We start from the raw sequence: 27,382 nt of genomic DNA on the forward strand, positions 1-27,382 counted from the left end.
TTACACAATCATATAATAATGAGTTATCGTTTTTATATAAATTTAGACTCATTTTTACCCTTAGTTTTATTAATTTTAGATATAGTTTTATTGATTTTACATTCTCTTTGTGTCATTTAGCATCATTCACTGCTGTCAACAGATTGAATCTGAACAGGATTTACTAGTACAGATAATACATTATCTCTGGTCTGACCAACTTCAATCCCATGCCCAGCTCCATGCTGGTACATGCACTGAGCCATTCTGCCCAGATTCATTGCAATGTCAATGAAAGTTGTCGACAAGTGAGGATTTTCAAGCCGATCTCTGTTCATCTACATCCATGTCGCAGCAATCATCTCTCCTATGTGTTCTCGGCCATCCTCCTCGGACGCTCCAGTTTCATGCATGTAACATTGTATAGATTTAGCGACATCTCCTCTTTCCAATTCGTCCTGAATCACAATTAACATGAAAAGAAAATTACAGTTTATCATATAAACTGGAAACTACTGTTTTTGCTTAAAATCAATTGCAGACGTTGTGGTGTTACTCAGCTCACCGATGATGTTCCTAAGTCGTCTGCAAGTCTTAAAAGCATTGATGACCAACGGATTATATTGCTATATTCTGCCAAGCATTCTATGGCCTCCTTTGTAAGTGGATCTGTATCGAGAAAATAAGCATGCACTAGAAGCACAGTACCTGATATGGAAATCCATGCATTGTTCATGTATAGCAATATAACTAACAAAGGAGTATCCATTTATATATAAAAAGGAGGTACTTGCAACCACATGAATTGAATTTTCCCTTCTCATCACTAAAATTATTGAAAACTTCTGCAAAAACAAGACACAATTTCATCCCGTGAGGTACTTGAGAGCGCGGGCTTCGATGCCGGAGTTCAGGGAGAAGAAGGAATCACGTGAGGTAATCTTCTTCTAGGCTCGGTGAAACTCGACATCCTGACCATTCAATTCTTTGAATTTTTTGGATTCTTCTTGGGATTTATAAAGTCGGGCTTTGAGTTCCAATTACTGCTGCTGCTAGATCTTCTTTCTCGTAATTTCCTTTTTCCGACGTGATGTGTAAAATGACATGCCGTTTGGAATGGAAACGGATAGTTGGGTAAATATTAGACATTCCTAATATTAGTAAAATTATTAGAAAGTTTTGTATCTTTGAATAATATCATAACTACCGCTTTACATTTGCTTCATCTTTAGAATGTTAATTTTACAATTTCTTTATCAAACAGGCAAAATTTTGTGTCAAAACCTAAAAAAGAAAGTTAGTAAGAATCGATAAAATCATTAAGAAAATAAGATGGAAACAGAGTTATAAGTCAGTTTATCTTATTTTTCTTGATTCGATAGTCTAATTCGTTGTTAAGATGTTGTTTGTTTTAGATATATAATATATTATAATTTTGTTTTTATATTTTACAATCTAAAACGTATCTTAACAGTTTAGAAGCTCTATCAAACCATTTAACTAGTCTTCTATCATTATTGTCAAATGATACAGAGATACTCATACACATATAATATCTTTCTTGTGTTTTATGATTCGTCAATATAAAATTTGCATAAGAATGTTACGATATGATAGTTATTGTATGTATACAAGGTAAGCTATACCAAGCTAATACAGGTATATTTATAGAAAAATCGATGACAGATCAGGTAGGCAAGAGTTCTTTGTAATGAGTGGAGGAGAGCACTGCCCATGACCAATGCATTAAGATAGCTTTACAGAAGCTTCATGAATTAATCTTAGAGCAAGAAATTTTTTTTAAAAAAATACTAATTGTGGGCCTAGATAAAGAGCATGCACACATGACGTAATACTACATTGAGATCAGACAAATAGCTCGAAATTGTTTCCATATGCAATTGATATCTTTATATTTATGATAGTGACACAAATCAGATCTCCAAGGCGGATCTCTATAACCCTTGTATTATAGCTTAATGACATCATTGCTTCACATATACTTCTTAAAATCATAATTTTGAAACTCAGATCAAACCGACGATTAAACCAATCTTATGGTGACTCGAGTTCAATTTGAATCTTGATCAGTTTTTTTTCCTTTTAAGTATTTTTCGTTAAGTTCATCTACTTGATCAATCTGGTTTAACCCCACACTACCGTAAATAAATAATATTATTAGGAAATTTAACTTTGATCAAATGCAATTTTAGATTATATATTTAATGATTAAACAGACAAAACTAATTTGATTGTTCTTATAAACTTTTTCCTAAATAGTTAACCAATCTTATCACTGATCTGATTAGGAAAGTCTCAATTTGACCCCTTGACCAGGTCAAGACCTGGTTCAGATACGATAACATTGCTTAAAATCACAATTACTTAACTGGACTCTAGATCTAGAGCTACATAAAAACCCATGTTTAGAACTTTAAACTTTGGCAAGATTATGCACAAAATTAACAGGTGTTTCCATGCAAATGAAAATTGTGAAAAAAGACTCAAAAAGATGAAAGATCGATATCCTGAAAAGAGATTCGGATTAAGACATGTTGAAAGCTTTAATCCAATTAAAGGGATAATATATTTCAAACATTAGAAGTCGCAGTAATGACAGCCTTTGCGTTGTAATGAAAATGAACAGTTTTTTGAAGGGGCCAGAAAGCTGATGATCACAGGTTTGGCAGCCATCCAACATCTGTCTGATTGAATTTAGTAATTTATATGAACACTGAACCGCATTCAAGTGTCTGTCAACCAAGTGAAAACAAAATTTGAGAACATGCAAAGTAATCATTTCTCTTCATATTGCTGAAAGCAACGTCTGCTTTTATTTTGTTTAATATTCTTAATTAATTTTTTTTTTTTTAATGAGGACAGGTAAATCACGGTTACTGTAATAGATAATTTAAAATTCGTCATATTATAACACCTTATTATCCAATCTCAAATTAAGTTTTTAATTTAAAAAAAAGATCAATTAACCCTTGAGTCTTCTATTAGGTTATTCTCTTGGAAGTTGTAAAGAAGTCGAAGAAAATTGGATAGTAGGAGCATCATTCTCGCTTGCTTCGTCTTGTGCTGCCGAGGGGACAGAAACATCACCAGCTTGAGGAGGCTGCCCTGTTTCCTGTTCCATACCCTTACGAAAAAAGTCCACACAATACTTCTCCTTCTCTTACTCATCCGACAATTCTTCCTAGCCTTCTTCTTCAGTACCGCATAGCCTGCCGACCCATCCTTCACCGCTTTCAACTCAGGCTTGTCCCTTCATTAATACACAATACAACAAGCATACCCAAGTTGCACGTGTAAGCACAAGTGGTAATTTTTTGAAGCCTGAAACTGAGCTAATCTAGGCAATTCAATGAAAACCCAGAAAGGGAAAGGAAGGTATTTGAGAGGGCGGCCTTCGACGCCGGAGTTCTTGGAGGAGAAGGAATCACTTGAGGTAATCTTCTTCTTGGCGCAGTGGAACTCAACATCAGGAGCGTTCAATTCTTTGGACTTTTTGGATTCTTCCTGGGATTTATAGAGCTGGGCTTTGAGTTCCAAGACAGAAGATGGATCTACTTCTTCGATTGAGCGTTGTTTCTTGGGGATAATTGATGATTCCGTTAGCCATACCAGCGATTCAACCACAACCCTCTTCTTTCTCTCTTGTTCTTCCGCCATTAATGACCCCAATTTGGCTATTGAAGCTTTAATTGATTCGGACAATTCGGGATTGAAATTGATTGATAAGTGCTGCTCTTGCTGCTGCTAAATCTTCTTTCTCGTAATTTCTTTTCTCCGCCGTGCTGAGTAAAACGACATGCCTTTTGGATAGGAAATCTAGAGTTGGGCAAATGTTATAGACACCCCTTAACGGTTGCGGTTCATCCTTAGAAGATTAATTTTACAATTTCCTTATCAAACTGGCAAAATTCTGTCTCAGAAACTTAAAAGAGAAGTGTAAGAAAGAAATGATGAAATGGTGATGTTTTATACTAATTTATACACTTTGTTTTATTAATTTTTGATATAGTTTTATTGATTTTACATTCTCTTTGTGTCATTTAGCATCATTCACTGCTGTCAACAGATTGAATCTGAATAGGATTTACTAGTAAAGATAATACATTATCTCTGGTCCGACCAACTTCAATCCCATGCCCATCTCCATGCTGGTACATGCACTGAGCCATTCTGCCCAGATTCATTGCAATGTCAATGAAAGTTGTCGACAAGTGAGGATTTTCAAGCCGATCTCTGTTCATCTTCATCCATGTCGCAGCAATCATCTCTCCTATGTGTTCTCGGCCATCCTCTTGGGACGCTCCAGTTTCATGCATGTTACATTGTATAGATTTAGCGACATCTCCTCTTTCCAATTCGTCCTGAATCACAAATAACATGAAAAGAAAATTACAGTTTATCATATAAACTTACTGTTTTTGCTTAAAATCAATTGCGGAGGTTGTGGTGTTGCTCAGCTCACCGATGATGTTCCTAAGTCGTTTGCAAGTCTTAAAATCTTTGATGACCAACAGATTATATTGCTATATTCTGCCAAGCATTCTGCGGCCTCCTCTGTGATTGGATCTGTATCGAGAAAATAAGCATGCACTAGAATCACAGGACCTGATATGGAAATCCATGCATTGTTCATGTATTCTGCAAGGGTTGGGATGCTTCCGCTATGATACCACTTTGCCTCCAATAGATAGCTTTTACATATATCTGCCCACTGAATCAATTTGCAATGATATTAATTATAAGGTGAATGATATAGAAATCAGATCATGAAATTTTGTAAATGTATCATCTTGGACCAGGAACTCAGACCATTAAGATCTTCTTCGCATAATAAACATAATTTGTTACGGTTTTACACATTTTGACATTGGATACAAATTGGACCAAGTTCAAACACCTTTTTAATTCAATATAGTTTAAGTAGAAAATAAGAGAACTCAAGTTTGTTGAGTCAAAATTAAGGATAGTTCGAATTCAATTCAATCTCTAAGATTGAAGCTAGCAACGTGACTTGATTTTATGATTCGAGTTCACGGCTCAGTGATTAAAAGATGTTTTACTCAATAATAAGCAAAACGACATCATTTTAATAATTACTTAGTACAACTTGAATCAAGCTATAAACTAAGTTCGAACTTAATCGAATTATCACCCAACTCATAAACTAGACTCTCTCTAACTCAGGTCTAACTCAGATTTGTCTCGAGTTTGATCTAAATAAATTCAAACTGAACCAAATTAGCTCTAAAGACCTAGCTAGTTCGGCTCAGATCCAATTCAACTCTAACTTATAATCAAGATATTGTTTGCGGTTTTACAACCCAAAAGGCAACTTGACCACTTAGAGTAATATACCCTTCAGGTATGAGGCCGCACAATTAAATGCAGCTCCATATAGAAATAAAATTCTTTTGCAATCATCACTGTTACATAAATTGAAGTTTCATTTCTCATCATTGAAATTATTGAAAATATCTGCAAAACCAAGATAAAACTTAAGCCTTACTTAGAATGTCTCTCGGAATCAATATTATTGTATGTGATACAAATTCAAACTATAGAGTTGTTAGAATAAAGTTATTGTTAGAGTCTAACTAGTGCTATTAGGTCTCCACCACTGAAAATCTACCTATTTTACCATTAGTCTAACACTATTTATAACAAACTCAACTACCTCTAAGTCTCAGATTACAAGATGAAATTTTACTAAAGTTTAAAAGTCCTAGATGACAGGATGGACTCATCCAAGTCCTAGATAACAAGATGAGATTTTATCAAAGTTGATAAATCTCATTTCTGATAAGACTTGGGGTTTAACCAAGTCCTAGATGAGATGGGATTTTACCAAAATTCACACATACTAATGTGGGAGCGAGACTTTTCCATTAGGGTCTGACCAATGTTAAGGGTTAAAACATTTTCTCACATTTTATATATCCATACCTTAATTAACTATTTAAATATGCATTACCCTTTCCAACTTAATTTCCTTTATAGGCTTTGAATTACCTGCAGAAGCATCATAGTAATGTTGTCTTAAGAGTCTAAACTCCAGAGCTACCGCATATAAATCATCTTGTTTTTGCTTGTTATTGTATACCCTATCAAGAATTCCCTTTATCTCATCTTCAAACTGATAAGATAATCCAAGTCTTTGTATGACATCTATGAGCTCCAGCTGCTGTACAGATTCCACCGCACTATCAAGCATCAGCCTCAATTCTTCCTTCAGCTTTTCAGCCCGTTCGTCTGATGATTTTCCCTACACGATTTACATAAATAATTATAATTACAGGCCATGTTAAAGCTCTAAAATCACTACTGCAGTTATAAAATTATACCTATCCCCTTTGAGTATATGATTGGGTGATTTTGAATCAAAAATAAAATGATACTATTCATATACTTGATGGCACATATGTGTACTCAAAGTGGATACTTATAATATTATTTAATGCTACCAACCACATGGCTCGTAAGTGATTGAATAAAATCATGGCCCCAAATGGTAGGTGTGTAATTGGCTGATCGCCTAACAATGGCTTCATCTGACAGTTTGGCAGCACCACTGCACCGTACTCTGCCTGGAACCATGACATTGCTGCTGGATGTTCCGACTACTCTGCAACTTCCTGGAGGCAGTCTGGTGAAAGCAGAGGGAATACTCATTAAAGGAAGCTGATGATAAAGAGCCATTTTGAAGAAGGTTGAAGTTTCTTCGACTGCTTGGGATTGAACTCCTCAATGTGGCTCTTTATATAGAGTAACTTCATGGAAACGTGGCAAGCTGCTGATGGGATTTTTTTCTTAATTTTTCCGAACAGGAAAAGAAAATGACTCATGTTCGGTATTTTCCTGGAATAAAAAAACATGTGCAGTCCATGTTCAATAATTGAATGCCTATCTGATTTTGGATGCCTGAGTGCTGCTCTTCTGAATCTGCACCACAGTTATTTTTTGATAATTCAAAGAGAGAATGACGTGCGGAATAATAATATTTAAAGATGTAGAATTACCATATTTTCCTTATTGAAGGGAATGAATTTTTTTAAGTGGTAGAACTTTTAAATTAACTTCTTTATAGCACTAAACTTTAATATTTTAATATTAAAGGTATCTAATTTTCACGAAATTCAGTTAAAAATATTAAACTACCATATTTTTAAAACAAAATAAATAAATTATTCATCTAATTTCACTGAAACAATTTAATGAAAAAAAAATTTATATCTCATGATATAGGAAAAAAACATAATGAGATATATATATTTTTTTCATTTTATTTTTGAATTTATGTTTTTTTTATAAACCTTTAAAAATTCATCTAGTCTAATTTTAAATAATTAAATTACTCAAAAATAATTAACTTTTTAAAAATATCTTAAAAATTACTCAAACAAGATTCTGTCAATTTTGACTAATTCATCGATTTTAATCAAGTTTGATCCAGTTAATAAATAAATTATTTTTTAATGTTAATCGGACTATACTTAAAGTCGGTTTTCTGTTTAATTGGTTGAACAAGTTGGTTCGAACTAGTTTTCAAAACAATGGAAAACATGTAAAGATATTAAAATATGATGAGAAATGAAATGAGAAATATTATTTATAATAGGTGGAGCAAAAGGTCTCACTTGAAAACCTTTATATTCAACTACCATTTCATTTCATTTCATTTACTTTTTGTGACGGCGCCTAAATTGATTCATTTAATTCAGTCCCAACGAAAATCACATGTCACTAAAATTAAATAATATATTAATTTTAACCACACGATATTATTTTATAAAATATTGAATTCAATGTAAATAATATGTTAGTGAGATTAAATAATATATTAATTTTAATCACGCATTAATATTTAGTTAAAAATTGACTTCAACCTAAATCCCGTGTTACTAAGATAAATAGTATATTAATTTTAATCACACGATATTATTTTATAAAACATTGAATTCAATGTAAATAATGTGTTAGTGAGATTAAATAGTCTATTAATTTTAATCACACATTAATATTTTATAAAATGTTAAATTTAACATAAATCACATGTTACTAAGGTTAAATAATATATTAATTTTAATTTCATATTTTTATTTTATAAATATTGAATTCAACGTAAATCACATGTTACTAAGATTAAATAGTATATTGATTTTAATCATACAATATGTGACAAAGGGTATAGGCTGACCCAAACCCTTTCTTTTCAGCATGGCACAGCCACGGGCTATCCGAGCCATGTTGCGGGTCTAGACTTCAGGCCTATGGGCCAATTTGATACTATAACACTTTTAAAAAAAAAATAAAAATTTTGTAAAATTTGTTGTTCTACACCTACAAAAGCCATTTTGGCTAGACCAGTAGCCATTGGCTTGACCAAAAAACTCTTCTTTATATAAACCCACTTCCCTCCCCCAATTCATACACTAATTCTTTCAATTTCTCATTCTTCTCAATCTCACACTCTCTTATCAATTTGTCATTCACAAACTCTTTCAATCTACAATCAATATTTATGTGCATAAAATTTAGTTTCCGTTTTTGTTGCAATTTTGTCAATCAATCATTATTTTTCATTCATCAAAATATTATAAATTGATCAAAGCTAAAATGAATTTAGTCTGTTTTGATACTATGACAAATGTTATTGAGAGTGCATGTGGAGTAGGAGCATCAAAACATCAAAGTGAGAGAGTCACATGCTTGATGGGAAAAAAATCGGAAGTAGATTAATTCTACAACAATGTGCAAACACTGTAGACAAACTCAAATGTAGTTAAACATGTCAATTGGATTAGACTAGCCAGACCCAAAGCACAAAAAAATGGCATGAACAGCTACTATAGCAAGTCATGCCACGCTATGCCATGGGGCTAGCTCACATAGCAGCTCAACTTATGCACTATTTACATAATAATTAAATAATTAATTAAAAATTATAATATAAAAAATTAAAAATATTAAGAAAATATGAAAATTTTAGACTTCAAAAAATTCTTTACACTAATCTCATATGTATAAAATAAATAAAATTTTAATTTAGTTGAAACATGATTTTGAACTTTTATTTATGATGGATGGAGAAAGTAAATGATTTTATTCTTTTAGATATAAAATTTTTTGTCAAATACAAAAATATGTCACATCTAAAAGAATACAATCACTCACTTCATTCATCTATTATAAATAAAAGTTAAACAACTTAAATTTTGAATTCTTCATTGGTAAGATTAATCATAGGAACTCAACTTATCTATTATAAATAAATTTATCATAATTTAATTTCTTTATATATTTTCTTTTGTTAGAAAATATGATTTAAAATAATTATTTAATAAAAAAAAATTTTTATTAAAATTAATGACGCCAAAGGCCTTTAGGTTGACTTGTTAGGAGTCCACCCTGACACACTCTTATATTTATTGGATCGTGTTGTGGGTCTTAAGGATTTTTCGGATTGCTCCAACCCACTAACACCTCTAAATGCGATTGAAGCTCCAGTGCGTACTTCAGTAATCCCGGAAAGTATTCATCTTCACCTTCCTCCCTTGATATACTCCTTCAGGTATGAGGCCGCATAGCTTGCCAACCCATCCTTCACCGCTTTCAACTCAAGCTTGTCCCTTCATTTATACACAATGAAACAACCATTAGTACAATAATGGACATCCCAAGTTGCACGTGTAATCACAAGAGGTAAAATTTTGAAGCCCGAAATTGAGCTAATATTATAAACAATTCAATGAAAACCCAGAAAGGGCCAAGGAAGGCACTTGAGAGCGCGGAATTCGACGCCGGAGTTCTTGGAGGAGAAGGAATCAAGTGAGGTAATCTTCTTCTTGGCGCGGTGGAACTCAATATCAGGACCGTTCAGTTCTCCCGATATTTTGGATTCTTCCTGGGATTTATAGAGCTGGGCCTTGAGTTCTAAGATAGAAGATGGACCCACTCCTTCGATTGAGCGTTGTTTCTTGGTCATGATTGATGATTTCGTAAGCCGTCCCAGCAATTCAACCACAACCATCTTCTTTCTCTCTTGTTCTTCCGCCATTAATGACCCCAATTTGGCTATTGAAGCTTTAATTGATTCGGACAATTGTGGATTGAAATTGATTTATTAGTGCTGCTCCTGCTGCTAAATCTTCTTTCTCGTAATTTCTTTTAAAAAAAGGCCAATGCGTTTGTTTTTGCAAGATTTTAAAAAAAGCTAAGCAACACTACGAGGACTTTAATCCTAGAGTAGGGATAAGCAACACATCCCAAACCTCGTCCAATGCCCTTTTCAGGGATCTATACTTGCCTATTTGGTAGTTTAAAAAAGATTAATTTTACAATTTCTTTATTAAACAGGGAAAATTTTGTGTCAGCAAAAATCGACGAAATTATTGAGAAAATGAGTTGGAAATAAGGATATTGATGCCTAGAGCACATTTGAAAGTCATATTATCACTGCAGATGATGGCTAGGGTTTGTTGACTTAAAAAAGAAAGGATACGGGTGAAAGGAAAATAAAAGGAGATTCAAATCGGGTTTGCCTGTAAGCACCATTCCCCAATCAAACGAACTAATTAAAACTGTATCACAACTTTCAAGCACTATAGGCTATTTTACATTCTCATTGGTGGTGTTATGTATGAGTGCTGCTCTTGCTGCTGCTAAATCTTCTTTCTCGTAATGTCTTTTCTCCGCCGTGCTGAGTAAAACGACATGCAGTTTGGATTGGAAATCGAGAGTTGGGCAAATGTTATTGACACCCCTTTACAGTTGCGGTTCATCCTTAGAAGATTAATTTTACAATTTCTTTATCAAACAAGCAAAATTCTGTCTCAGAAACTTAAAAGAGAAGTGTAAGAAAGAAATGATGAAATGGTGATGTTGACGCTTGGGATTCATTTGGAAGTCAAATCGTCAGATTTTGTTGGTTTAAAGGAAGACGAGGTACAGGTAACAGGAAAATAAAAAGAGATTAAGAGGGAAACTGAAATTTTTACCCGCATTTGGGTTCATGTATACATTTATACCATACTTTTTACTATCTAAATATTTTTATCACTTTATATGATGGGATGTTTAAATTACCCTTATTTTCAATCTTGAGAAACCAAAACAAAGTTTACAGTATTATTTCCTTTTAATGCACTATAAAAAGAGAACATGTATAAATATTTAGTATCAATATTTGAAACAAGATTTATATACATGTATTAGATAAAATCAAGTGAATTTAAAATTGTTAAGTTTAAATTTTTTAGATCAAATACAAAAATTGTAAACTCAAGAAACTGATTTTAGTTGAAAAGATTATTTTGAAAAGGGGGTTAACAACACAAATTTGGGGGTTGACCTAAAATTTACTTAAAGGGGTTGAAGGGGTTGGCGCCAACCCCTTAATGTAAATTAAAGGGCCAACCCCTTTGTATAAAAAAAATTAAGGGAAATTAAGGGGTTGGCGTATCTCCAACCCCTTTATTTTTTATTTAAATAAATTTTTTATTTTGGTTTTATTTAATTTTTATATAAATATATATATTTATATTTATTTTGGTTTTATTTAATTTTAGTTTGGGTGTTGGTGAAGTCAAGCTCTAGGCTGGCGACGCTAACCCGGGTTAGCGAAAAATTTTCAGATCATAATTTTTATATTTTTTGATCATCAATACAATATTAAACAACATTATAACAACTTTAAATAATGAAAACAACATGAAATAACAACATTAAATAATCTAACAACATAAAATTACAACAAAATTAAATTTCACATGAATCAACCATACATCATTTGATTTTCAATTATTCATAAAGAAAACACATAACATATGAGCTTTATAATGGCTTTCTTATGGATTTTATTGTTCAATCACATGTGTTTTCTATTGAGGAAGTGTTTTTCCCATGCTGCAGAGATTCCTTCCTCATTGGAAGACTAAAGAAAAAAATTTTCTCTTTCTGCATGTAGGAGTTACATCAACAAGGGTATTTTGGAAAAATAAAATACTATTATGGTATTTTTATTTAGACTTTGAAATTGGTGTTATATATGTATACACGGTTAAAAAAAAGGATAAAAATTTCAATTTCTCATATTCAGATCTAGTTTGCTCATAGCTACCATTCCCCTATAGAAAAATTAATCAATCCCGACTAAGAACTTTCAAGCTCTATTGGGTATTTTATATTAGTAATATTACGTGCCTAATGAATGAACACAAATTTATACATAAATGATAATACATATGATTAAATATTATTTTATCTCTAATTCAAAGTCACACAATCATATAATGATAAGTTATCGTTTGTATATAAATTTATACTCATTTTTACACTTTGTTTTATTAATTTTCATATAGTTTTATTGATTTTACATTCTCTTTGTGTCATTTAGTATCATTCACTGCTGTCAACAGATTGAATCTGAATAGGATTTACTAGTACAGATAATACATTATCTCTGGTCTGACCAACTTCAATCCCAAAACCATCTCCATGCTGGTACACGCACTGGGCCATTCTGCCCAGATTCATTGCAATGTCAATGAAAGTTGTCGACAAGTGAGGATTTTCAAGCCGATCTCTGTTCATCTTCATCCATGTCGCAGCAATCATCTCTCCTATGTGTTGTCGACCATCCTCCTGGGACGCTCCAGTTTCATGCATGTAACATTGTATAGATTTCGGGACATCTCCTCTTTCCAATTCGTCCTGAATCACAAACATCATGAAAAGAAAATTACAGTTTATCATATAAACTGGAAACTACTGTTTTTGCTTAAAATCAATTGCAGACGTTGTGGTGTTACTCAGCTCACCGATGATGTTCCTAAGTCGTCTGCAAGTCTTAAAAGCATTGATGACCAACGGATTATATTGCTATATTCTGCCAAGCATTCTATGGCCTCCTTTGTAAGTGGATCTGTATCGAGAAAATAAGCATGCACTAGAAGCACAGGACCTGATATGGAAATCCATGCATTGTTCATGAATTCTGCAAGGGTCGGGATGTGTCCGCCATGGTACCATTTTGCCTCCAATTGATAGCTTTTACATAAATCTGTCCACTGAATCAATTCGCAATAATATTAATTACACGAATAACTTAAGAAATCATGACATGAAAATTTTGTAAACGTGACATGTTGGTCAAGGAACTTGGCCCATTAAGATCTTGATCGCTTTATAAGCATAGTTTGTCATGGTTTTAAGCATTTTGACAATGGATTTAAATCGAGCCGGGTATAAAGATCTTGTGGTTTGAGCTAGGTTCGAATAAAAATGAAACTAAAACCTTGTTTGAGTTAAAAATAAGAGTTGTTTGAGTTTAACTCAATCCCAAAAGTTGAAGTTTGTAACTCAACTTGATTTTACGGTTTGAATTCTGGGCTCAATGATAAAAAGACCTTGTTTTACCCAATAATAGGTGAAATAACATCATTTTGATAATTATTAAATATGACTAAAATCAAACTGTGAGTTAAACTAAAACCAAATTGATTTATTACTTGACTTATAAACCGCACTCCCTATAACTTAAATTTATCTCAAGTTCAATCTAAATGAATTCAAACTAAATCAAATTAAACCAAACTAGTTTTTAAGATTGAGTTAGTTCAGTTCAAATCCAACTTTATCCTAACTCCCAATCAAGATATTGTTCGCAATTTTACAACTTAAAAAGCGACTTGACAAACCAATTTTTCTTATATTGTTCCCAAACTTTGTGAGATACTCATACACATAATATCTCGTGCTTTGGCAGGATGGGTTGAATTACCGCTTTCTTAAGGCAAGGAATAATGTCAACTCCGTGCACTTTGAGAACATGCAAAGCCATGTCGTTTACGAAATTGAGGAGAACAAGATAACAAATCTTCATATACTCTGGAAGCTGCTCCATTGCATTGACGTCCCATCTAAATTACAGAGCAAATTTGAGTGAAATTCATGTCTGCAATATCAAACTGTTGGGCTAAATATATATGAATCTCTAACCTTTCAATGGCATCTGTGAAGAGTTCCAGTTCGTCCATTGTACCATAAACGTCATAAACATCGTCAATTGTTGTTATCAGAACAGCCGCCTTCGTCAACATCCTTCTGAAGTATCCAAACCGGGCCTCGGGTTTTAGCCCCAAAGTCCAGAAGAAATTCACCAGCAATCTGTCCCGTGCAAAACTTAGCTTCTCTCCATGACCTGTATTCCTCCACCAGCTTTATGGGACAATAAACATAGTTATATCAATGTAAGAAATGGTGGGAGAAAATAAATATTGTAATGTCCTGGTTTACACTGTCAAGGTATTTCTGATTTAGACACACAATTTGTCATGTTTTGTTTTTGATGCTTTGTCAATATAGGACCATTGCACAAGATCTTGGTCTAACGGTATGACTTAGTGTGCTTTAGACATAGTTTATCACAATTTGCCCGACCCATTACACTTTAAATATACAGTTCATCATGATTTTACTTCTAAAGTTTGTAACTCAAAGCACATATTGACAATGTATAAATTCACAATTTATTTAACCAATTATGCAATGTGAGATGCACTTGTATAGCGAATAGTTCTTTTGAGCTTTGTTGATCAAAGACTATTTCTCAAGATACTGGTCCTATTAGTTGACTAAATCTAGCGGTGGGTTGTGTTGAGGTTACCCTATTCTTTTCAAGCAAAGCCTATAAACATAACAAGTTATGTCAAGATGTCATTAGAAGAACTACAAGTTGGCATGACATGACTCAAAAAAATTCTAAAACATACAAAATATATTTTTATATGCCGACCGATAAAAAAGTCTGTTAAAATTGTGTCATAGGCTAGCACAACCCACCAAAATGCAAAATTTTGTTGGATTTGTCTTTTTCAACCTTACCTAGCCTATCAGCATCAAAGTATTGTTCGTTTTGGATACATACTCAATCACATATTATCTTAGTAGTCTTGTCTTATTCTTGCCTAATACTATAGGTTGTTCACCTAATGCATCTCTCATACTTGTTCTGAGTGAGATTTGCCGATTAATATCCACTTATTTCCAAAATATCAACGTGAAAATGTAAGCTCCATCAAGTACGATGCTCTTTGTCACTGCATAATTAGGTCTCAAATTGGCATATATAAACAGTTTAGCCACTTACCTTGACACATATTTAAGATCTTGCTGGTGCGTTACTTGCAATGTATTGAAATGGAGTTCAGCAAGCTCAAGCAAGATGGGGTTGAAGTCATATCTCGTCTCATATACATCGATAAACCACCTAGCCTCCATCCTTGGCGCCCTCCAGTGCAGTGGAAGCTCCAATGCATGCTTCATTAATTTGGAAATATATTCATCTTCACCTACCTTATCCTTGATATAATCCTTCAGGTATGAGGCAGCAAAATTTCTGACAGAATGGAACATTTTACTCTCTTCCTCTTTCAATAGAAAAGCAGCTTCATACAGAGATAAAATTCTTTTGCAATCATCACTATCACATGAATGGAAGCTTCCCTTCTCACCACTAAAACTACCGAAAACTTCTGCAAAAAGAAGACGCAATTTCAATGTTACCTAGAATGTCTCTCAGAATCAGTATTATTGTATGTGATACGAACTCGAACAGTAGAGTTGTTAGAATAAAGTTATTATTAGAGTCATATTAAAGCTATTGGGTTGCTAATACCGAAAATTTACCTAATTCACCACCAATCTAACACCATTTATAACAAACTCAATAACTGTTAAGTCCTAGATAATAGGATAAGATTTTACCAAAGTTCAAAATTCCTAAACGACAGACTAGTGTCAAGAGATATGACTTTCCCTCACACTTTATATAATCACACCCAACTTAATTCCCAACATGGATACTTACCGCTTCCACAGTAGTTAATTATTCAAATACGCATTGCCCTGTCCAACTTAATTTCCTTTATAGGCTCTGAATTACCTGCAGAAACATCATAGTAATGTTGTCTTAGGAGTCTAAACTCCAGAGCTACCGCATATAAACTAACTTGTTTATGCTTGTTCTTGTAGACCCTATCAAGAATTCTCTTGATCTCATCTTCAAACTGATAAGATAATCCAAGTCTTTGTAAGACATCAATGAGCTGCAGCTGCTGTACAGAATCTACCGCAGTATCAAGCATCAGCCTCACTTCTTCCTTCAGCTTTTCAGCCCGTTCTTCAGATGATTTCTCCTACACGATATACACAAATTATAATTACAGGCCATAGTAAAACTCTAAAATTACTACTGTAGTTTTATAATTATACGCTACCAACCATATGGCTCTTCAGTGATTGAACAAAATCATCTCCCCAAATGGTAGGTTGGTAATTGGCTGATCGCCTAACAATGGCTTCATCTGAGAGTTTGGCTGCACCATTGCATTTGTCTCTATGAGTGGATGCAGCACTCATTGAAGCGAGCTGATAATTAAGAGCCATTATTAAGAAGGTTCTAGTTTTTTAAATTGCTTGGGATTGAACTCATCAATGTGGCTCTTTATATAGAATAATTTAACAGAGACGAGGCAACCTGCTGATCATATATACATATTTTTTTAAATTTTCCCGAACGGGAAATCCGTGTTCAGTAGTCAAATACTTAACTGTTACCTAACTGATAGACTTCAGAATCTGTACCACAACTGTTTTTTGTTTTACATGTGATACATGCACGTCATCTAGATGCAATCCCATATTTCATATTTAATTTTTAATTAATATTTTGAGTAAACAATATCATCAACAATATTGTCAACTGAATAACTAGTATGATAGGATAGACAAACGAGAATTTGATTCAAACCAATTTGGATTAAATTCACCCATATTAATATGAGTGGATTGAATTGGAAATTAAATAATGATCTGTAAATAGTGGAAGCATATGAGCCTCACCCTAACACAAATTAACCCGATAGAAGAATTAATCAATCCCGAATAAGAACCTTCAAACTCTACTGGGTATTTAATATTAGTAAAATTACGTGTCCAATCAATGATCACAAATTTACACATAAATGATGATACAGTTGATTGATATTATTTTATTTTTAATTTAAAGTCATAAAATTATATAGTGATAAGCTATAGCTTGTGTATAAATTTATACTTATTTATACACTTTGTTTTATTAATTTCTGATATAGTTTTATTGATTTTACATTCTCTTTGTGTCATTTAGCATCATTCACTGCTGTCAACAGATTGAATCTGAATAGGATTTACTAGTACAGATAATACATTATCTCTGGTCTGACCAACTTCAATCCCATGCCCATCTCCACGCTGGTACATGCACTGAGCCATTCTGCCCAGATTCATTGCAATGTCAATGAAAGTTGTCGACAAGTGAGGATTTTCAAGCCGATCTCTGTTCATCTTCATCCATGTCGCAGCAATCATCTCTCCTATGTGTTCTCGGCCACCCTCCTCGGACGCTCCAGTTTCATGCATGTAACATTGTATAGATTTAGCGACATCTCCTCTTTCCAATTCGTCCTGAATCACAAATAACATGAAAAGAAAATTACAGTTTATCATATAAACTTACTGTTTTTGCTTAAAATCAATTGCAGAGGTTGTGGTGTTGCTCAGCTCACCGATGATGTTCCTAAGTCGTTTGCAAGTCTTAAAATCGTTGATGACCAACAGATAATATTGCTATATTCTTCCAAGCATTCTATGGCCTCCTTTGTAAATTGATCTGTATCGAGAAAATAAGCATGCACTAGAAGCAGAGGACCCGTTACGGAAATCCATGCATTGTTCATGTATTCTGCAAGGGTTGGGATGTGTCCGCTATGATACCGCTTTGCCTCTAATAGATAGATTTTGCATAAATCTGTCCACTGAATCAATTCGCAATAACATTAATTACACGAATAACTTAAGAAATCATGACATGAAAATTTTGTAAACGTAACATGTTGGTCAAGGAACTCGGCCCATTAAGATCTTGATCGCTTTATAAACATAGTTCATCATGGTTTTAAGCATTTTGACAATGGATTTAAATTGAGCCGGTATAAAGACCTTGTGGTTTGAGTTAGGTTCAAATAAAAATAAAATTACTCAAGATTTGTTGAGCTAAAAATAAGAGTAGCTTGAGTTCAACTCAATCTCTAAAATTGAAGTTTGTAACTCAACTTGATTTTACAGTTTGATTTTCGGCTCAATGATAAAAAGACCTTGTTTTACCAAATAATAGGCGAAACAACATCATTTTGACAACTATTTAATATAATTAAAATCAAACCGTGAGCTAAACTCCAATCAAATTGATTTGTCATCTGACTCATGAACCGCACTCCTTATGACTCAAATTTGTCTCGAGTTCGATTTAAATAAATTCAAACTAAATCGAATTAAACCAAACTAGCTTTTAAGATTGAGTCAGTTCATTTCAGATCCAACTCTACCTTAACTCCCAATCAAGATATTGTTCACAGTTTTACAACTTAAAAAGCGACTTGACAAACCAATTTTTCTTATATTATTCCCAAACTTTGTGAGATACTCGTACACATAATATCTCGTGCTTTGGCAGGATGGGTTGAATTACCGCTTTCTTAAGGCAAGGAATAATGTCAACTCCGTGCACTTTGAGAACATGCAAAGCCATGTCGTTTACGAAATTGAGGAGAACAAGATAAAAAATCTTCATAAAAGCTGGAAGCTGCTCCATTGCATTGACGTCCCATCTAAATTACAGAGCAAATTTCGGTGAAATTCATGTCTGCAATATCAAACTGTTGGGCTAAATATATATGAACGACTAACCTTTCAATGGCATCTGTGAAGAGTTCCAGTTCGTCCATTGTACCATAAACGTCATAAACATCGTCAATTGTTGTTACCAGAACACCCGCCTTCGTCAACATCCGTCTGAAGTATCCAAACCGGGCCTCGGGTTTTAGCCCCAAAGCCCAGAAGAAATTCACCAGCAATCTGTCCCGTGCAAAACTTAGCTTCTCTCCATTACCTGTATTCCTCCACCAGCTTTATGGGACAATAAACATAGTGATATCAATGTAAGAAATGGTGGGAGAAAATAAATATTGTAATATCCTGGTTCACACTGTCAAGGTATTCCCGATTTAGAGACAATTTATCATCTTTTGTTTTTGAGTTTTGCAAAGTTTATAAGCTCACATATATATACGTAGTCTTGCGATATGGGTTTCTATACATACCCAACATCTCGTTAGTGCTTTGTCAATATAGGACCATTGCACAAGATCTTGGTCCAACGGTGCGACTTAGTGTGCTTTAGACATAGTTTATCACAATTTGCTAGACCCATTACACTTTAAATATACAGTTCGTCATGATTTTGCTTCTAAAGTTTGCAACTCAAAGCACATATTGACAATTTATAAATTCACAATTTATTTAACTAATTATGCAATGTGAGATGCATATGTATACCAAATAATTCTTTTTGAGCTTTGTTGATCTAAGAATATTTCTCGAGATACTGGTCCTATTAGTTGACTAAACCTAACGGTGGGTTGTGTTGAGATTATCATGTTTTTTTCAAGCACGGCCTATAAACATAACAAGTTGTGTCGAGATGTCATGAGAAGAACTACAAGTTGGCATGACATGACTCAAAAAAATTCTAAAACATACAAAATATATTTTTATATGCCGACCGATAAAAAGGCCTGATAAGATTGTGTTATAGGCTAGCACAGCCCACCAAAACCCACAATTTTGTAGGATTTGTCTATTTCAAACTTACCTAGCCCATCATCATCAAAATATTATTTGTTTGGATACATACTCAATCACATATTATTTGACTACTCTTGTCTTATTCTTACCAAATATTATGGGTGTTCACCTAATGCATCTCTCATACTTGTTTCGAGTGAGATTTGTCGATTAATATCCACTTGTTTCCAAAATAAAAATGTGAAAATGTAAGCTAGATCAAGTATGATGCTCTTTGTCACTGCATAATTAGGTCTCAAATTGGCATATATAAACAGTTTAGCCACTTACCTTGACACATATTTAAGATCTTGTTGGTGCGTTACTTGCAGTGTATTGAAATGGAGTTTAGCAAGCTCAAGCAAGATGGGGTTGAAGTCATGTCTCGTCTCATATACATCGATAAACCACCTAGCTTCCATCCTTGGCACCCTCCAATGCAGTGGAAGCTCCAGTGCATGCTTCACTAATTTGGAAATATATTCATCTTCACCTACCTTGTCCTTGATATACTCCTTCAGGTATGAGACAGCAAAATTTTTGACAGAATGGAACATTTTACTCTCTTCCTCTTTCAATAGAAAAGCAGCTTCATACAGAAATAAAATTCATTTGCAATCATCACTACCACATGAATGGAAGCTTCCCTTCTCATCACTAAAACCATTGAAAACTTCTGCAAAAAGAATACGCAATTTCAATGTTACTTAGTTAGAATATCTCTTAGAATCAGTATTATTGTATGTGATACAAACTCAAGCTACAGAATTATTAGAAAAGTTATTGTTGGAGTGTCACTAGTGTTATTGTTTCTCTACCACCGAAAATCTACCTAATTTACTATTAGTCTAACGTCATTCATAACAAACTCAACAATCTTTAAATCTTAGATGATGAGATGAGATTTTATTAAAGTTCAAAATTCCTAAACGACAACATAAACTCATCCAAGTCCTAGATGACAAGATGAGATTTTATCAAAGTTCGTAAGTCCCGTCCCCTATAAGACCTTGGGTTCAACCAAGTCTCAGATGGGATGAGATTTTATCAAGAACCACACACATTAACGTGAGAGCAAGACTTTTCCATTCACTTTATATATCCATTAAGGTTTGACTTGTATTAAGGGATAAGACTTTTCCCCACACTTTATATAACCACACCCAACTTAATTCACAGTGTGGGATACTTTACAGTTCCCACCGTAGTTAATTATTTAAATATGCATTACCCTGTCCAACTTAATTTCCTTTATAGGCTCTGAATTACCTGCAGAAACATCATAATAATGTTGTCTTAGGAGTCTAAACTCCAGAGCTACCGCATATAAACTATCTTGTTTATGCTTGTTCTTGTAGACCCTATCGAGAATTCTCTTTATCTCATCTTCAAACTGATAAGATAATCCAAGTCTTTGTAAGACATCAATGAGCTCCAGTTGCTGTACAGAATCCACCGCACTATCAAGCGTCAGCCTCACTTCTTCCTTCAGCTTTTCAGCCCGTTCCTCTGATGATTTTCCCTACACGTTGTACACAAATTATAATTACAGGCCATAGTAAAACTCTAAAATTACTACTGTAGTTTTACAATTATACGCTACCAACCACATGGCTCTTCAGTGATTGAACAAAATCATCTCCCCAAATGGTAGGTTGGTAATTTGCTGATCGCCTAACAATGGCTTCATCTGACAGTTTGGCGGCACCGCTGCATTGGACTCTGCCTGGAACCACCGAATTGCTGCTGGATGTTCCGACTACGCTGCAACTTCTTGGAAGCAATCTGGTGAGAGTGGATGCAGGATTCATTAAAGCAAGCGGATAATAAAGAGCCACTATTAAGAAGGTTCAAGTTTTTTCAGTTACTTGGGAATGAACTCACCAATGTGGCCCTTTATATAGAAAAACTTCACGGAGACGTGGCAAGCTGCTGATCATAACTTTTTTTAATTTTTTCCGAACAGGAAAAGAAAATGACTCATTATTTTCAACAATTGATATAGAGGGATGGGACTGTTGGACTTCTAAATCATAACGTGACTCACATGTTACTAAATTAAATAATATATTAATTTTAATAAATTTATTATCTAACAGATCATTATTTTGTCTCATATTGTGTACAACCAATTTTATTAGTCATGCCAAAAAACAATGATAGAGGCTATCGAAATAGTTAATCCTAAAAGATATTTATACATATTAGTAAAAAAAAAAATTAATACAGAAAGTATTATTCTTTCATACTAATATTCCCTCACAGATCATTAAAAAATAAGCCAAGCTAGTCAAACAAATTCCTCAATGCGTTGCGTTTTCCACATGGTTCCGGCGGCAGCACCTTTTCATTTTCTCTCTGAGTAACCACATGAAAGGAGCTGGTTCAATATTATTGCCTAAAATGAGACCTCACTTCTGCATGTAATGCCATTTGTCTTGTAAGAGATAAAAGAAAGCCAAGAAACAGATCTCAGCCGTGAAAAGTATAGCCCAAATTGCAGTGCTTCTCGATGTTTTATCATGATAAGCTTTTAAACCTGTGTAGATGTTGATGATCCCTACAAGAGAAGCTGTTGTTCCAAATAACCAATGCAGGAAGTACCATGTACTTCTTACATTTCCTCTGCACAAAAACAGAGATTATGAGGTAAATTATCATTAATCTATCTTGGCCACCTTCAAAAGTATTATCGAGTCTCTCTCACCCCAAAAATTAGTTCAACTAATATGCAATTTTCAATTATCCTCTCTTAATCACATGGGTGTTATCAACAATAATCTCCTCCTCAATTATTGCTGGATTCAAATTGAGTGAGCTATTTGCTCAGTGTTTGGCTTGATTTGAGTAAAATTCAAATTAGGCTTTAATTTGATAACTTAACTTTAGTTCAATTAAAACCCTCCTTTAATGATATTGTTTATTTTATTAATAATATTATTTATTCTGTCAATAACACTATATGTTTTATTGATAACCTTCAATGACATCTCTGAACAATTCAAACAAACTCCAATTTGAGGTGACAATTTAAGATCTGAGTCAAACTCGAGTCAGCACATGTTTGTGGTTGACTTAGCTCAAATCCTATCCTACCCTCATCTAAGTAGGCCAATCAAGGAGTAAAATGGCCAAACTTTCCCTTCATCTTAGCCTTTTAGATGAGAAAGTAAGAAGCAATCACCCTTCAATTGGGCCTTTGGATTACGAAGTTCAAACTCCAAATGGACAATTTAGATAAAATTATGGGAAATTGAAATTTTAACCACTATTTTATTCCGTGTATACAGAAATGCCACCTATCCTAAAGTTTAAACATATATACCACAACAATAACCAACTTTTCCAAAATACCCCTCTTTAATCTTTCATGCAGATATTCTCTCTCTTCTTCCCTGCAACTTTTTTCTCTCTTCTTCCTCTTCATTCAAAGTGATAAAGGAATCACTCTCTCTTCTTCTTTATCTTTAAAAACAAAAGAAGGAAGGAAAATACTGAATTCTTCAAAGTAAGGATAACAAAAAAAAAAAAGAGCAACCCAAAAAAATTCAACCACATCCACTTTATATCTTGAAAGATATGACAATCAAAGAAGATCATTTAATAAGATTTAACTGAAAAAAATAAAAAATTAACATTTGAGGATTTAAACTGAAAAAAAAAATTTACATTTCACTAAAAAAAAAACGTAAAAAAAACTTGACGTTAACTGAAAAATAATGCCAACCCTTCCTTAATTATATAAGGGTTGGCGGCAAACGCCAACCTTTGTTTTATATATATATATATATATATATATATATATATATATATATATATATATATATATATATATATATATATTATAATCTATAATATATTATATTATTATATTATAATATTATAATATATAAGGGTTGGAGTCAACCTTTGTTATATATATATATATATATATTATAATCTATAATATATTATATTATTATATTATAATATTATAATATATAAGGGTTGGAGTCAACCTTTGTTATATTATATATATATATATATATATATATTATAATATAATATATTATATTATAATATTATAATATATAAAATATATTATATTATAATATAAAATAATAACATTATATTATAATTTAATATAATATAATTATATCATAAAGGGTTGGCGTGGTGACGCCAACCCTTTGTCTTTTTAATATTTTTGAGGTGATGCCAACCCTTAGCTTGTTTTATTGTTTTTGAGGTTGGTGTCACGCCAACCTTCAAAAATTAAAAAAGAGTTGGCGTGTGGCCAACCCATGCCAACTCTTTTTAATTTTTTTTTCTAGTTTTTTTTTAAATTAAATACCTATTTTATTCTGAAATCTGAAATCTACAGAATAAGGTTCCATAGGTCCGCCAACCAGTTTTTTTTTCTGCCAATCTTTTTAACTTTTTTTTCAGTAAAGAATTCTTAATCTAAAATCTATTTCTTTTTTCAATTTTTTCCTTTCTTCTTTTGTTTTTGAAGCATTTATTTTATTTTCCACATGATTCTTTTATCACTTTGAAAGAAAAGGAAGAAGAGAGAAAAAAGTTGCAGAGAAGAAGAGAAAGAAGAGGGGTATTTTGGAAAAGTTGATTACTGTTGTAGTATATTTGTTTAAGCTTTAGAATAGATGTCATTTTTGTATACAAGCATTAAAATAGTGGTAAAAATTTCAATTTCCCTAAAATTATTCCAAATTTTGAGACTTGACACCAAATGTTAGACCACCATAAAAGTGTTATGGGGTCTCTTCTTCCCAAAAACCAGCTCAAGGAATAAGATTTTTCTCATACTTATATAACCAAATCCAACTTAATTCCCCACATATATGGAATCTCAAGAGAAACAGTATTTACAATATCACTTTGAATCAAAATGGAATTCTTTAATGAATGACCAGGAGGCCTGAAGAATCCAATCAAGGCTTGAACCCACATGGCTCCATAAAGCGCTAGACCCAAAATTTGGTGATTGTTATCAACCGAATTCTCGAGGTTTTTGATGAACATGACAGCTCCAGTTGTCCCCAGAACCACTGAAAGTGTCTGTAAAAACAATAAAAGAAAAAAAGACATTATTGAATAGCCAAGAATGACCAGCTTGAGATGCAGTTTTGCATCGACTATCATCGTTCAAAATATTAAAAATTCATAAAGCAAGATTCTGCAGTAATAGATTGAATTAAAAAACAACATGATCACTGCCTTTTCTTTTGATTCAAGACTAAATGATAGAAATGCTGTAACATTTTGGTTAAATAAATCAGTTAACGGTAATGATATTATCCTTTGGTCTTTGTAACACAAAAAAAATAGCACATATGCTCTTTAATCAATCTTTTGTTATTATCTTTTAACGATATGAGATATAAATTGAGAAAAGAGTTATTTATTCTAGCAATCCATAAAATGCATCATCTTTTGGCATAAAGAAGTCAGTGTGCTATGATTACAGGATATTAAAAAAAGGCTACAAGTTACAAGTCTTTCTTCTTTTTTTTCATTATTCTCTTTGCTAAGATACAATCTTGCATTAGTTGTAGATTTGTGGCTACGGTGGTTGTTAGGGGTGCTCTACCATACTCTAACAAGAGTTAGCTCAAATTCAGTTTAAATTCATAATATTATTTAAATTATTGGAGAAAAAGTTGTTATCTTAAAGAAGAAGAAAAATTGTTAATTAGTAAGTTTTCTAATATAGTGACGCTAACGTAACAAGAGGGTTCGAGTCAATACAAATTCAAGCTAAAATTTTACAGTTTAAATTCAATTCATTTGAGCTAAACATTTATCCGAGTTCAAGTAACTCAAATTGAATCCACTCTTGGGAATGAATATTGAATTGTTAATAATCCACAGATTTTTCAAGGATGTGGGGTTGACATTGCTAGGCTTTTTGGTTTCATAAACATAAAGTCGATGATCATCAGAAAGAAAGTTAATTGGTGGCTATATAGTGAACACTAATTAGAATTAATAGACTTATGTATTATACATGTCCAATACTTGCATGTCATTGAGATGTAATACCATATTTCATATTTAAATTTTAATTAATTTTTCTACGGAAACAATGTCGTGAATAACATTGCCAACAGAATAAATAATATTATTGAATAGACAAACAAGTCAAATGCGAATTAAGCTAGAGAGCTCAAGCCCAACTGTGAGTTTGATCTAAATCAATTTGATCAAATTCATCCCTATTAATAATTTAATATGAATGGATTGAATAAGACAATAATGAAGTAAATAATGATCTGTAAAAAGTGGAAGCATATGAGTCTCACCCTAACACCAATTAATAATAAGTCCAAGAACGGAGAAAGTGTTATAATAAGTATAAATTCATGTGCTATAGCTTGGAGATTTATCAAAAATGAAGATATCTAATACTATAGACTAGAGAGAATTAAATTGTGGATTGCTTCAATAAATACTATATGATTCCAAACACCATGATGAATATGGGAAGAAAAGGTGGTAATCTCATCAACTCTTGTGGGATTGGACAAAAACATCAACCTTTTGAGCCCATGTACCTACTTTTACAAATTGGTTTACCTTATTAGTTTTGTTGTGATTCAATAATCTACTTTGAATATATAATTTATTACGATTTTGTTTTTTTAACTTTACAACTGAAAAACGTGTTTTTACAAGTTAGAAGTTTATAAACTATTTACCCAATCTTTTATTATTATTGTTAAACAATATGAAGATACTCATACATATTGACCCCCTAATTAGATCAAGACCAAGTCTGGATCTGAAAACAATGCTTAAAATCACAATTATTTAACTAGACTCTAGGCTAGGGGTACATAATTCAAACTTTGGCAATATTATGCACAAAACTAACAGGTGTTTCCATGCAATTGAAAAATTGCAGAAAAGACACAAAAAGATGAAAGGTTGATATCTTGAAAGGAGACTCGGATTAAGACATGTTGAAAACTTTAATCCAATGAAATGGATATTATATATTTCAAGCATTAAAAGTCACAGTAATGGCATAATGAAAATGAGTAATTTTTTGAAGGGTCCAGAAACCTGATAATCACAGATTTGGTAAGCCGTCAATATATGTCTGATTGAATTTAGTAATCTTGATATGAATAAAGATTTATATAAACATGAACACTGAACCGCACTCAAGTGTCTGTAAGCCAAGTGAAAACAAAATTTGAGAACATGGGATGAGATTGCCGTACTAATAACATGCAAAGTAATTATTTATCTTCTTTTTTTTTTTTTTTTTTTTAAGTAGAGGAAGTCTATCCGATTTCGCCGGATAATTCTTGTAGCCAGTCCATTATTCTAAAGAATCTATTACCACTAACAAAGGAGTGTCCATTTATACTTCAAGCCCAACTCAAGAAGACCAGAGTTCGGTTACACACAATTATATATAAAAATTTACAAAGAACTCCACAGTACCAAGGCCTTTGGTAGTGTTGTGCCTAAAACCTCAAAAATTGTTGGATAAAAAAATGAAACAGGATGAGGAAGGTTGATCACATCAGACCAATAGTGCAAACAGACGCGTGCCTGAAAGCTCAAACACAGATTTGCCCCATTCGGTCCAAGTACTCAATGTGGCTCTTTATATAGAATAACTTTATGGAAACGTGCCAAGCTGCGGCTGGGA

At 33.0% G+C, this 27,382-nt stretch overlaps 2 protein-coding genes and 2 pseudogenes across 2 annotated transcripts; all 4 read right to left on the bottom strand.

Moving 5' to 3' along the window:
• Window positions 1-122: 122 nt before the first annotated feature.
• LOC123192126 lies at window positions 123-6,696 on the bottom strand (annotated as a pseudogene).
• Window positions 6,697-9,538: 2,842 nt separating this feature from the next.
• Window positions 9,539-10,054, bottom strand: LOC123192127 (uncharacterized protein At4g18257-like). Its single transcript, XM_044604580.1, has 2 exons — window positions 9,777-10,054; window positions 9,539-9,626 (listed from the first exon to the last, which is right to left on the bottom strand). The coding sequence occupies exons 1-2, from the start codon at window positions 10,052-10,054 to the stop codon at window positions 9,539-9,541; spliced, it is 366 nt and encodes a 121-aa protein (XP_044460515.1).
• Window positions 10,055-12,327: 2,273 nt separating this feature from the next.
• Window positions 12,328-16,479, bottom strand: LOC123192798 (terpene synthase 10-like). The gene is made up of 7 exons (XM_044605463.1): window positions 16,279-16,479; window positions 15,941-16,193; window positions 15,146-15,530; window positions 13,996-14,214; window positions 13,778-13,916; window positions 12,816-13,064; window positions 12,328-12,708 (listed from the first exon to the last, which is right to left on the bottom strand). The coding sequence occupies exons 1-7, from the start codon at window positions 16,441-16,443 to the stop codon at window positions 12,394-12,396; spliced, it is 1,725 nt and encodes a 574-aa protein (XP_044461398.1). The 5' UTR covers window positions 16,444-16,479; the 3' UTR covers window positions 12,328-12,393.
• Window positions 16,480-17,497: 1,018 nt separating this feature from the next.
• Window positions 17,498-21,575, bottom strand: LOC123192807 (annotated as a pseudogene).
• Window positions 21,576-27,382: the final 5,807 nt, after the last annotated feature.

Source organism: Mangifera indica, chromosome 12, assembly GCF_011075055.1.
Source record: "Mangifera indica cultivar Alphonso chromosome 12, CATAS_Mindica_2.1, whole genome shotgun sequence".
Classification (NCBI taxonomy): domain Eukaryota; kingdom Viridiplantae; phylum Streptophyta; class Magnoliopsida; order Sapindales; family Anacardiaceae; genus Mangifera; species Mangifera indica.

Bases quoted from the DNA above. Each gene is read 5' to 3' on its own strand.
- LOC123192127 (XM_044604580.1), bottom strand. From the start codon at position 10,054: ATGGCGGAAGAACAAGAGAGAAAGAAGATGGTTGTGGTTGAATTGCTG. The intron at 9,627-9,776 runs GTGCCTTCCTTG...GTATAAATGAAG, and splicing joins GTCGAATTCCGCGCTCTCAA to GGACAAGCTTGAGTTGAAAG.
- LOC123192798 (XM_044605463.1), bottom strand. From the start codon at position 16,443: ATGGCTCTTAATTATCAGCTCGCTTCAATGAGTGCTGCATCCACTCAT. The intron at 16,194-16,278 runs GTTGGTAGCGTA...TATATCGTGTAG, and splicing joins AATCACTGAAGAGCCATATG to GAGAAATCATCTGAAGAACG. The intron at 12,709-12,815 runs GTGAGCTGAGTA...TTTGTGATTCAG, and splicing joins ACGACTTAGGAACATCATCG to GACGAATTGGAAAGAGGAGA.